The 13691-nt window shown below is 44.3% G+C and overlaps 1 protein-coding gene across 1 annotated transcript; it reads left to right on the top strand.

Annotated features, from left to right (window-relative positions):
- Window positions 1-2159: 2159 nt before the first annotated feature.
- Window positions 2160-10391, top strand: LOC144505384 (putative G-protein coupled receptor 139). The gene is made up of 2 exons (XM_078231500.1): window positions 2160-2205; window positions 9517-10391. The coding sequence occupies exons 1-2, from the start codon at window positions 2160-2162 to the stop codon at window positions 10389-10391; spliced, it is 921 nt and encodes a 306-aa protein (XP_078087626.1).
- Window positions 10392-13691: the final 3300 nt, after the last annotated feature.

Genomic DNA, 13691 nt, shown 5'->3' with positions numbered 1-13691 from the left:
GGTACTGCTCAGATTCTAACTTCGGATTTCCTGTTTATTAGAAAGACACTTTTACCCACGAACACACAGCATCAGTTAACAAGCGAGCATTGCAATGCAATATTTGGAATTGTATCCCACTATTTTGAGGTTGTATTCGGATCTCAAGTTCCATTATGCTCTCTCCCTGAGAGAGCCATCACAGAGAATATGGATCGACAGTCCTCATTCTATGCTGTACATGTTTGGGTACAGCATAGAAGGAAAACTGTCGGTCAATATTCTCTGTGATGGCTCTCTCAGGGAGAAATTTACCCAGTGTCAATGCGGCGCCTTCACCCTTAACCCTTTAAGGTTTTTCCTTAAGGAAAAACCCTGTTTGTCCTTTTCAAGGATTATCAAATTTTTCCTTTGCTTCTGTATAGAAGTATGCAGGTTGACCTTTTCGTGGTTTACATCTTGTTAAGGTGAATTGTTTGGTTAAAAAACCGAGAAACTGTTAAGAAAGGGTCGCATCGTAACTTGATTTTGCAGCTGATCGACAGAGAATGGTTCGTGGCCAAAGTTGGGAAAAACTTTATGCGTACGCTGAAAATCGAGGAAAGTTTTTTGAAAGTGCCGTTGCAATGCAGTGAAGATGCTGTTGTTAAGTTTCTCCTACTTTCACTGAAGTCTTCATTATTTGTTTTCCCTGTCGTTCGAGCACTTTCAGGCAACAGCAGCGCTCAGACAGGGACTGGAACCCAAGATCCTCAGGTTAAAAATCGGGTGTTGGACTGAGTAAGCTACCCAGGCCCAGGTTTGTAGCTTTCGCCGGGCTCTCTGCACTGTCCAATGAAAGACACCGGAGACTTTTATTTCCTTCCTTCATAGTTCACCCTCTCCAGCGCATTTCCTTCACAAACAGACCGGCAAACTCATTTGGGCATCACTTCACAAACCCTCTAACTTGCACCAACTACTCGCTTCATACCAATGGCGTGAAATGGGACAACTGTTGTTATCCAGGTATCTGCACTGGGCCTTCACAGCTTTCAAGTTGCATTAATTTCAAGGAGTATTCTTAATTTGCCGAAATTGGAATGGGAATCCACAAATGCACAACGCTGGATTTCACGAGTGGGTAAAGAATTTCCAATAGTATTCGTTGAGGCAGAGTGTTAACGGCAGACATTGGGAGCTACATTTCTAATTTTGCCAATCACAAATTGTGGGGGGTGCATCTTCATGGAAAATCAAGTCCTTTCACCCGACCAACTCTGCCCTGCAAAAGAGCTAGCAAAATAAACCATTTTTAAAATCAAACATGGGACATATTCGTCGCTGGCTGGCCACTATGTATTGCTCATCCCGAGTTGCCCTTGAGAAGATGATGGTGAGCTGCCTTCTTGAAACGCTGCAGCCCATGCGCTGTGTGTTGTCCCACAATTTGGTTCGGGGGAAATTCCAGGATTTTGACACAGCGACAGAGAAGGAACAGCGATATATTTCCAAGTCAGGATGGTGAATTGTTTGGAGGGGAGATTGCAGTTCGTGATGTTCCCACGTATCTGTTCCCCTTGCCCTTCTATATCGAAGTGGTCGTGGGCTTAGAAGGTGCTGCCTAAGGAAACTTGGAGAGATCGTGCAGTGCACCTTGTAGATAGCACACAGTGCTGCTACTGAGCGTCTGTGGTGGACAGAGTTGATGTTTGTGGATGTGGTGTCAATCAAGCGGGCTTCTTTCTCCTGGATGGTGTCAAGCTTTCTGAGTGTTGTTGGAGTTGGACCCATCCAGGTAAGTGGATGTTGATTATGTGGCGATTCCAGTTGATTTTCTGGTCAATGGTAACTCCAACGATGATGATAGTGGGAGATTGAGTGATGGTAACACCATTGAATGTTAAGGGGCAGTGGTTCGATTGTATCTTTATTGGTGTTGGTAATTGACTGGCATTTGTGTGCCGTGAATATTAATTGCCACTTGTTATCACAAGCCTGGATCTTGTCCACATAATGTTGCGTTTGAACATGGAATGTTTTAATGTCTGAGGAGCCGCAAATATTGCTGAACATTGTTCAATCATCAGTGAACATTCCTACTTCTGACCGTATGATGGAGGGAAGGGCACTGATGAAGCAGCTGAAATGGTTGGGCCTGGGATACTACTCTGAGGATATCCTGCAGTGATGTCCTAGAGATGAGATTACTTATCCCCACAACTAAACCATCTTCCGATTACCCAGGTATGAAACCAATCAGCAGAGTGTTTGCCCCTTGAAACCCATTGATTCCAGTTTTGGTAGAGCTCCTTGGTGCCACACTTGGATGAATGCAGCATTGATGTCATGGGCTGTCAATCTCACCTCAGCTCTGGAAGTCAGCTGTTTTGTCCATGTTCTAACCAAGGGTGGAGTGAGGTTAGAAGTGGAGTTACCATGACGACACAGAAACTGGGCATCATTGCAGGTTATTGCTGAGCAGGTGCTGCTTGTTTGCACTGTTAATGACCGCTTCCACCACTTTGCTAATGGCCGAGAGTTGACTGATGGGACGATAATTGGCCGGGTTGCATTTGTCCTGCTTTTTCTGTCCAGGACAAAGCTGGATAATTTTCCTCATTGTCAAGTAAGTGCCAGTGCTGTAACTGTTCTAGAAGAGCATGGCTAGGGGAGTGACAAGTTCTGGAGCAAGAGTCTTCAATACTATTGCGGGAATATTGTCAGGGCCCATTGACTTTGCAGTATCCAGTGCCTCAAACCGATTCTTGATATTACGTAGAGTGAATCGAATTGGCTGGAGAGTGGTGTCTTTGATGCTGGGCAACACAGGAGGAGGCCGAGATGGATCATACACTCGGCACTTCTGGCTGAACAGAGCTGCAAAATCCTGCCGTATCTTTTGCACTGATGTGCTGGACTCCTCCATCTATGAGGATGAGGGTGATGCTCTCAGCAATCGAAGGTAATTATTCAAAATTGCCAGATTGGCATGAAGGTACAAAGTTGGATGACTTATCCATAGAATCGCATTATTCCCAACGCTATTCCCAGGCCATTGTGCTTTAAGGCCCTGCATTGTCCAAACGGACTGAGGCACAGGTGAGATTTGAACTCAGGACTCTTTTTTTTTATGAGACAGACACTATAACCATCGCAACATCATTATTCACATAATCGCAGTGCTGTATGATGGTGAGAATTTAAAACTTTCATTTGGAAGAGAGCGTAGCTGTTTCTGAGCAGTACGGTAGCACAGTGGTTAGCACTGCTGCTTCACAGCACCAGGGACCTGGGTTCGATTCCCGGCTTGGGTCACAGTCTATGTGGAGTTTGCACATTCTCATCGTGTCTGCTTGGGTTTCCTCCGGGTGCTCCAGTTTCCTCCCACAGTCCAAAGATGTGCGGGCTAGGTTGATTGGCCATGATAAAATTTCCCGTTCGAGGGATTAGTGGGTAAATATGTAGGGATATGGGGTAGGGCCTGGGTGGGATTGTGGTCGGTGCAGACTCGATGGGCCTCATGACCTCTTTCTACACTGTGGGGTTTCTATGATTTATGAAGAAAGGAACATTCAGGCATCTGTGGGGGCGGGGTAAAAAACAAATCCTTCCAGCTCGTTGGTAACCTGAAGTTTTTATTTTGGAAATCCAATAGTTCTGACGTCCCAGCTTGTGAGCTATCAGTCAGCACAAAAGAATGCTGACTTCTTAACTCACTGAATTAAAAAAAAAACTTGATTACAGTGGGGAAACTTCAATTAAACAGAATATGTTGGGGATAAAGATCAGAATGTTTGGCAGCATCTGTTGAGAGAGATTAAGAGTTTGCCTTCTGCATCCTTACAGATCTTCTTCAGAGCTACTGCCAGGCTGTTGATATTTTCCAGCATTTTCTGTTTTTATTTTTGATTTCCAGCATCCACAGTATTCTATTTTCTTTTTCCTTAATAAATCTACATAACTGTGCACAGGATGGTGAATGACATTGAGACATTAAATCAGATACTGTGACATGAGTTAGATTAAATTTGTATTTTTCAATCCAGTATTCAATTATTTGCTCTGGGCTTTATTCTCCTGAGATTGACACAGTTCCTTTGAATCATATAATTGGGATTTAGGCGCTGGTGTCAGCTGGACTGCGCTGGAGTGAGATGGAAACCATTTGTTTCTCTGCTGATCTGTCTGAATGTTATATTAATAATATCTCCCTGAACCTAGGACCAGAGTGCTCCTGAATACATTTGCTGCCTGAGCATGTGGAACTGATGAGCAGTCTGTGTCTATGTGAGTGATGTTGTGCCTACTGTGTGTGAGAAGGAGCTGCCTGCATTGTTCCTTGTATCTCAGGTGGAGGGTGGAAAAAAGAACAACATGGAAATTCTGTGGATGGGGTGGAGGGGAGGAGAGATTTAAAGATATTTGTGATAGTATTGGCGTAAGGTCAGAGACAGGGAATGCGAATGGTAAAGGAACAAAATTGGGGGTATGAGTGCAAGATATTATGGGAAGATGAATATTTGTTGCCGAAAACAAAGAAAAGGAAAGATGAGAAATTACAAAAAAGAAATGCAGACAAAAGTATGACAGAAATTTTAGCTTCTATTCCTTTGTACTGCTACAACGTCGCTGTTTACAAAATGCACGTTTATGTGAGAGTATTATTGGATTGTGGTTTGTTTTGTCATTACTAATCTATTATTGCTGGTTCCTCTTTGTTTGAAAGAATACTCTTTTTCCAAACAGTCCTGGATTCGATTTATAGATTTGACAGGTAGTCCCATTCAGCCCAGTTCAGGTGACACAGCTAGATTCTGTATACAGGCACACAAATGAATATCGCCTGGCTGTTGGTGTGAAAGCTCCTCCGCCTCAGAGAAACTCATATCCCGGGATCTTTGAAAAGCAACGTTTCTGACTCGGCCTGTCGTGGATACACAATCTTTATCAGCACGTCTCCCACATATTAACCCACTTGAAATATCAAAGTCAATTTTGTGTGATGTATTTCAATGTAATAAAAAAGTCTCTTCCTTTGAAACTGCAGTTTCCCATCTGCCAAGCGGGGATATTTACTTCGAAATGGATGAGGAATGTCAGAATGGAAAACAAAGACTAAATATATTCAGGGTTTATACCAGCGTTAGCAGCTCCGTACCACTCTGAGGCGATAATCCAATCCTCTCAGGAATTAAGCACTAACTGTGGGACTGGAGGGCTGCTGGCTTCTCGCAGTTATCTTGGAGTGAGACTAGAAAGATGACACAATATCTTCAGTAAGTGAACTGAATGTGTTTTAATCCCATTTATTGATATTTTATGGCAATTGACCCATATGTCGACAGATTTGTTGAATCGCCGAAAGTGAATTGTCATATCGCACAGGCACCCATGCAAGCATTCCTCATTACGAAAGTGGTTAATGACCCGCCTTAGCATAAGGCGACCAGGATTCAGTTCCTCCAATGGGATGAATGTTAAACACAAAATTGAAGGCAGACTTCCAAATGGTAATCATTCACACAGAGAAAGTGGGCAGGGCAGATGACTCTTGGAACAAGAATTAGACGGACTCGAAAAGTTAACTCTGTTTCCTTTTCTGCAGATGCGGCCACAGGTGTTGAGTTTTTTGAGAATGTTTCTGTTTATGTTTTAGTGCCGATGAAGATAGTGCATCTGTCACAGGCAGAATCATGGCCAGTCATAGAATCATACCGTGCAGGAGAGTCTCTTCGGTCTTTTGAGTCTGCAACGACACGAGATAAATCTGACCTACATATCTAATCCTATTTACGAGCACCTGGCCAATAGCTTTGAAAGTTTAGACACTTTTAAAAAAGATTTGAGACAACTCGCCCCCATCACTCTCCCAGGCACCGCAACCCAGACCTTAGCCACCTGCTGGGCAAAAAGGGTTATGCTTGCCACCCCGCCCCCGCCGCCACCCCCCCCCCCCCGCCCCCCAACATTGCCGCCTGTCTTGGGATCTGGGTCCAAGTAAATCCCAGTGCTTCATATATTCCCTGAACAGGGAATTGAAAGAACTGTTGTGATATGATTTTCTCAAAGATTCGTGGTGGTGATGACGGAGGGGTGTGTGTGCTAATTCAAATGATTGTGCAATCTCAATATCTTTGTGGAGATTCTGGAAGGTATAAATCAATGCACAGTTAACGTCAAATCAGACAAACCGTCTGCTGCAAAAAGGGACGGATCATTTGAACACAAAATGCATCGACCAATTCAATGGATCAGGAAAGTATTCTACATGGTCCTTGCCATATTTGGTGTTCCTGGTAAGTGTCTAAAGCTAATGTGATTGTTTAACTTTTCGTAGGAGCTAGTTTTTGCAATTAAACTGAGAAAAGTAATGTTACATTCGTTGGAATAGTCACAGTTTTGCAGACACTTATTTAATAATACAATTATGTCAATTACATTTACTGAATCGTCTGTGCAGATGTATTGTGTAGTCCCATCTGAATCTAGTTCTGAAGTACTCAATATTATAAAGATGTTGCACTCATTAGAATGCTCTGATCTGTTGAATAACCCCTCCAAGCAAGAAACTGTCTTGAGTGGAAGGTTTTATTAGGATTATCCGTCCATTTAGAATACTATTCAACATGGTCACAAAATGAGTACATAGAACATAGAAAGCCACAGCACAAACAGGCCCTTCGGCCCACAAGTTGCGCTGATCATATCCCTACCTCTAGGCCTATCTATAGCCCTCAATCCCATTAAATCCCATGTACTCATCCAGAAGTCTCCTAAAAGACCCCAACGAGTTTGCCTCCACTACCACCGACGTCAGCCGATTCCACTCACCCACCACCCTCTGAGTGAAAAACTTACCCCTGACATCTCCTCTGTACCTACCCCCCAGCACCTTAAACCTGTGTCCTCTCGTAGCAACCATTTCAGCCCTTGGAAATAGCCTCTGAGAGTCTACCCTATCCAGACCTCTCAACATCTTGTAAACCTCTATCAGGTCACCTCTCATCCTTCGTCTCTCCAGGGAGAAGAGACCAAGCTCCCTCAACCTATCCTCATAAGGCATGCCCCCCAATCCGGGCAACATCCTTGTAAATCTCCTCTGCACCCTTTCAATGGCTTCAACATCTTTCCTGTAATGAGGTGACCAGAACTGCGCGCAGTACTCCAAGTGGGGTCTAACCAGGGTCCTATAAAGCTGCAGCATTATCTCCCGACTCCTAAACTCAATCCCTCGATTAATGAAGGCTAGTACGCCGTACGCCTTCTTGACCGCATCCTCCACCTGCGAGGCCGATTTAAGAGTCCTATGGACCAGGACCCCAAGGTCCTTCTGATCCTCTACCCTGCTAAGAATGGTACCCTTCATATTATACTGCTGCTTCATCCCATTGGATCTGCCAAAATGGATCACTACACACTTATCCGGGTTGAAGTCCATCTGCCACTTCTCCGCCCAGTCTTGCATTCTATCTATGTCTCGCTGCAACTTCTGACATCCCTCCAAACTATCCACAACACCACCTACCTTGGTGTCGTCAGCAAACTTACCAACCCATCCCTCCACTTCCTCATCCAGGTCATTTATGAAAATGACAAACAGCAAGGGTCCCAGAACAGATACCTGGGGCACTCCACTGGTCACTGACCTCCATGCAGAGAAAGACCCCTCCACAGCCACCCTCTGCCTTCTGCAGGCAAGCCAGTTCTGGATCCACAAGGCAACAGCCCCTTGGATCCCATGCCCTCTCACTTTCTCAAGAAGTCTTGCATGGGGGACCTTATCGAACGCCTTGCTGAAGTCCATATAGACCACATCCACCGCTCTTCCTTCGTCAATGTGTTTGGTCACATTTTCAAAGAACTCAACCAGGCTCGTAAGGCACGATCTGCCCTTGACAAAGCCGTGCTGACTACTTTTGATCATACTAAACTTCTCCAGATGATCATAAATCCTGTCTCTCAGGATCCTCTCCATCAACTTACCAACCACTGAGGTTAGACTCACCGGTCGGTAATTTCCCGGGCTGTCCCTGTTCCCTTTCTTGAATATAGGGACCACATCTGCAATCCTCCAATCCTCTGGAACCTCTCCCGTCTCCATCGACGATGCAAAGATCATCGCCAAAGGCTCCGCAATCTCCTCCCTCGCCTCCCACAGTAACCTGGGGTACATCCCATCCGGTCCCGGCGACTTACCAACCTTGATGCCATTCAATAGTTCCAACACATCCTCTTTCTTTATGTCCACATGCTCGATCCTTTCTGTCCACCGCAATCCAGCAGTACAACCACCCAGATCCCTTTCCACCGTGAATACCGAGGTAAAGTATTCATTAAGCACCTCCGCCATTTCTAACGGTTCCGCACAAACTTTTCCCCCTTCACCTTTTAAGGGTCCTATGCCTTCACATCTCATCCTTTTACTCTTGACAAATTTGTAGAAATCCTTGGGATTCTCCTGAATCTTACCCGCCAAGGTCTTCTCATGACCCCTTCTCGCTCTCCTAATTTCCTTCTTAAGCTCCTTCCTACATCCCGTATACTCCTCTAAATCCGTAACACCTCCTAGCTCTCTGAACCTTCTGTACGCCTCTCTTTTCTTATTCACCAGGTTCATCACAACCTTCGTGCACCACGGTTCCCGTACCCTACCAACACCCCCCTGTCTCATCGGAACGTTGTCATGCAGAGCTCCAGACAAACATTCCTTGAAAATCCTCCACTTTCCTTCGGTACTTTTCCCCAAGAATGCCTCCTTCCAATTTACCCGTCTAATTTCCTCCCTGATGACACTGTATTTCCCTTTACTCCAGAGAAACACTTTCCTAGCCTGCCTGATCCTATCTCTTTCCAATGCTATCGTGAAGGAGATAGAATTATGATCGCTATCCCCAAGATGCTCACCCACCGAGAGATCCTCCACCTGGCATTATTTTTGCATCGTCAATTTGCCCCCACGAAAGGTTTTTCTTGTGATTTGAGGACAAGGGCTATACCCAAAACTTTAAGTGAGCTATAATTCAGCTTTTCATAGAGGTTAATATAACATCTCTTCTTTTACTGACCGTCACATAGAGATAATCCTATTTTGGTCACAATTGCACTGTCTCATTAAACTTCATTTATGCATTTGTAGCACCAGACAACAGTGTCTGAGCTGGATCCAGTTCTCCCATCTGAGAAAATGTCTCCATAGCAGGAGAAGTGGACCATACCCGGAGAAGGATCTCCTAACGCAGAATGTGATCCAAGCCTAAGATGAGTTCCTATTAATGGAGTGATAGGAGACAGGCATAGGTCTCCAAATGAACATTTGATTTTTGCTTTTTTGTGAAAGCATTTTACATCATGATTTGTTCCTGGGGAAAGTCTGCAGCCCACTTTCATGTGACATGTGTTAAACCTGGAATTGGACGTGTCACAGGCAGGCAGAGATCATTGTTGAGATGCTCTTGCCAGTGATCTGATTCCAACCCACACATTTGTGATGCCGTTTTCTTTTATGATGAGTTTTGGAAATATTGTTTTCAGTAATTCCCCTTCTCTCTCTTACAGTTAATTTCGTAGCAATTGTGATCCTGTCTCGTGGAAAGTGCGACCTCTCCGCCTGCACAACTCGCTACCTGGTGGCCATGGCAGCGGCGGATCTCCTGGTCATTATCACTGAGGTTATACTGAACCGAATCGATGATTATTATTTCCCACCAAATTTCCTGAGAATCACTCCTGTGTGCAGTGTTCGCTATGTTATGCTGCGTGCAGCCACAGACTGCTCTGTCTGGTTCACAGTCACTTTCACTTTTGATCGATTTGTTGCCATTTGTTGTCAGAAGTTAAAATCTAAATATTGCACCAAGAAGACTGCATCCGTGGTCCTAGGAACAACGGGCACTTTACTGTGTTTAAAAAATATTCCCATCTACTTTAGATTTAAACCTAGAACTTTTATTGACAATGTACCATGGCGTTGTAGTAATAAGCCTAGTTATTTCACGGACCCTAGATGGATTGGATTTAGACGTTTTGAGAAAGTTTTAACACCATTGCTCCCGTTCATTTTAATTTTGTTACTCAATGCTCTAACAGTTAGACATATTCTAGTAGCCAATAGAATCCGAAAAGGATTGAGGGGTCAGAGAAATGGAGAGAATCACAGTGACCCAGAGATGGAGAGCAGAAGGAAGTCTATGATTTTACTCTTCACCATATCGGGCAGTTTCATACTCCTCTGGTTTGTGTATGTTTTATATTTTTTTGATGTTAATGATCAGTTGGATGATTATTCTTCTTACAACTTTGAACATATCGCATACATGCTGCGGAATTTAAGTTGCTGCACAAACACACTGATTTACGTGGTGACTCAGTCCAAATTCAGAGAGCAGTTGAAGACCATTGCGAAATATCCATTTACATTACTTGTCAAATAAATAAAGAACAGAGCAGAGTTCAGTTGAAATATCCCATGCTCAGTGGCTAAAAACACAGGAGGACCAGAGGGAAAGGACCTGGAGCATCAGGAAACATCCCAAATATTTCAACAACGACGCAGAGGGAACAGGGAGAGAGGGATCGGAACAAAATTAACAGCAGCTATCTGATACTGAGAAGAACAGTGAGTCAGGAGCAAGGACAGACATTCAGAGGACCAGAAAGAAATGAGCAGAAACAATTCGACACAAGAATGTGCAGTGGGACAAACGCAGACAAACTTTCGGATGACCTGCAGTAACTCTGCAGTTGTAGTCAAACAAAGCAAAAGGCAGTGGGACAATGGTGAGAGATGGCATCGGGATCCCAGGAAGTAAATCAACAGGAGGAATCAGCGGACAGGAAAGCAGTGACCAAGGGACAAGTGTTGCCATTCGGAGGAGCTGACATTAAGAAGCCAGGAGGATAGTCAGGGAAAAGGCCTGAAGGTTAGAAAGGGATGCAGCAGACACAGTCTCTCCTAGATCTCTGCTAGTTCGATTCCCAGCTCCTCACACCTTGTAAATAAAAAAGAGTTCATTCAAAGGAAAAACGCTGTGATGCTGGAACACACCTGTTGACAATGTATAATTTGTGAATCTAGTTAGTAACTAATAGCACCAATTTATTGAATCTGTGGCCATTGCGATTCTCCAGATTCATCACTGGAATCTGCCTTTCTCTCTCTCACCAGCTCCCACCACCCCGCCCCCCTCCCCCCATCCCCTCCAACAATGGAGGCTATTGATAGGTGTCTTCGTGGTCACGTCTGGACAAGTCCAGCCAGAGGCACGGGTGGGCAGCAGAGACCTGCGGCGGAGTTTGCCAGCCAGGGTGGGGTAGTGGCGGAGGAAGAGCTCAGGGAAATCGAGGGAAGAAAAAGTGTGTTTATTTGGAGGAGACTAATGGCCTTAGTTGGTGAATGATCGCCAGCCCCACCCTCTCCCTGGAAAATGTTTCTGATTTCCTCTGTTTTCCGGTGTGAAGACAGCTGATAGTTGGCTCAGGATCGTATCGTCGCAATGCCATCTTTAACATCTCAACAACACCGCCTGCCTATCTCCCTCTTTCAGTGTATTCGCTGTGGTAACCCTCGTCCATTCCGTTGCTTCATCCAGACTCGACTGTTCCAGTACAATGCTGCCCAGTCTCCGGCTTCCACCCTCCATAACCTCGGCTGTGTCAAACTCTGAGTAAAATGCCACTGAGTCCCATTTTACAAACATTCTCTTCACTCACAACGCTGTATATTTTTCTTTTATTGACACCTCGGATTAAATACGCTTATGTTTGCCATCAAAACCCATCAGGATCTCACTCCTCCATGTATCTTTAAACTTCTCCAGCCTGCAGCCCCACCCTATCGTTGGAACAAAGCGACATAGATGTAGGAATGGGCTATTCAGCCCCTTGATCCCGCTCCATCATTCAATTAGATTTTGGCTGAACAGTGGTCTAACTCCATGTACCTGCCTTAGGCCCATATCCCTTGATGCACCTACACAATAAACATTTGTCTATCTCATACTTAAACCTAACAATTGAACGGTGGTCCACTGCCGTTTGAGGAAGAGAGTTCCAAACCGCCAACATTCTCTGCGTGTAGAAATGTTTCGAACATCTCTCTTGAACGGCTTGGCCATAATTTGTAGATTATGGCCCCTGGATCTAGAGCCCTCAACATGTGGAAACAGTTTATCCTTATGCATTCTGTCCTTCCTTGTAAATAATTTTTAGACTTCACCTCTCAACTTTCTGGATTTGAGAGAGTAAAAGCATAATTTTCCTAATCTCTCCTCTGAACTTAACTCCTGAAGTCCAGGTATCATTCTTGCATTGAGCACCCTCCAGAGTGGCACGGTGGCACAGTGGTTAGTGCTGCTGCCGCGGAGATCGAGGGACCCGGGTTCGGTTTCCAGCCTTCGTTGACTGTATGTGTGGACTTTGCACGTTCTCGCCATGTCTGTGTTTGTTTCCCCTGGGTGCTGCGGTTTTCTCCCACAGTCCAATAGACGTGCTGGTAAGGTACATTGACCATGCTAAATTCTCCTTCATTGTATCTAAACCGACGCCGGAGTGTGGTGTGACTGGAGCCTTTTCACAGTAACTTAATTGCAGGGTTAATGTAAGCCTACTTGTGACACTAATAAATACATTCAGAAATAATCTTTCCTTCGGTGTGGTTCCTAAACCTGCCAATGTCACAATATTCTAAGTGGGGCCAAACTAGAGTTTTTTTTTAACAACTGCAGCATGACATCTGCATCCCTATTCTCGAGCCCTTTAGATATGAAGACAAGCGTTATTTTGGCCTGCTTTACTACTATCTACGCCTGTTAATGGTACTTTAATGAGCAAGGCACCTGAGCTCCCAAATCTCGTTGGACATTCACTGAATTTAACTTTGTCCCTTCTAAAATAACCCTCGTCTATCCTATTTCGATTCGAATTGGGTAGTCTAACACTTGTATGGATTGAAATCCATTTACCACAGCTTGGCCCATTGACCTAATCTATCAAAAAGCTATTGCAGTTTTATGCTGTCCTGAACACTATCTACAATGCTGCCCAATTTTATGTCGTCAACAAATTTGGATATTTGAGTTTTTATGCCATTATCTAAGCAGTTAATGCACATTGTAAATAATTGAGACCCCAAGATAGATCCGTGCGGGACGCCACTATTCAAATCCTCCCAATCTGAGTACTTACACGTTACTACAATTCTCTGTTTTCTGTTGCTCAACCAATTTCCTATCGATGTCAGCTTCAATTGCATCAGCTTCCACCGTAGCTAACAATCTCTTGTGCAATCTCCCCAGAATCTATAATCCACTTTATAGCAGTAATCTTCTCCATACTGAACAATACTTGATAACTCTGTAACCCACTGCATTCCCTTCAACTCTTCCCATCTCTGCAAACTGCTTCAGCCCTACAATGCCCCCTATCTCTTTAAATTCCATCAGCCATTACGACGCTTCCTGTCCCTGCATCCACTTGAATAAGTAGCAAACTGCACATATGTTTATCCTGCTTCACTCCTTATAATCTGATAGGATATTTGTTCACCTAACAATGTTCCCTTGTATTTTCCAGTTTTTTAACCACTCCACCAATGTAGTTTTGAGCTCTTTGACTGAATAACTCTGAAATTCTACCTCCAAGCCACTCAACCCCTCTCTTTCTGTCATGTAACAGACTCCTGAAAATTTGTCTCACGATCTCCATGGCTTTGCGTAAATAATTTGTTTGATAAC

Source organism: Mustelus asterias, chromosome 16, assembly GCF_964213995.1.
Source record: "Mustelus asterias chromosome 16, sMusAst1.hap1.1, whole genome shotgun sequence".
In the NCBI taxonomy this organism is placed as follows: Eukaryota; Metazoa; Chordata; class Chondrichthyes; order Carcharhiniformes; family Triakidae; genus Mustelus; species Mustelus asterias.
This window is presented reverse-complemented; position numbering and strand designations above follow the sequence as displayed.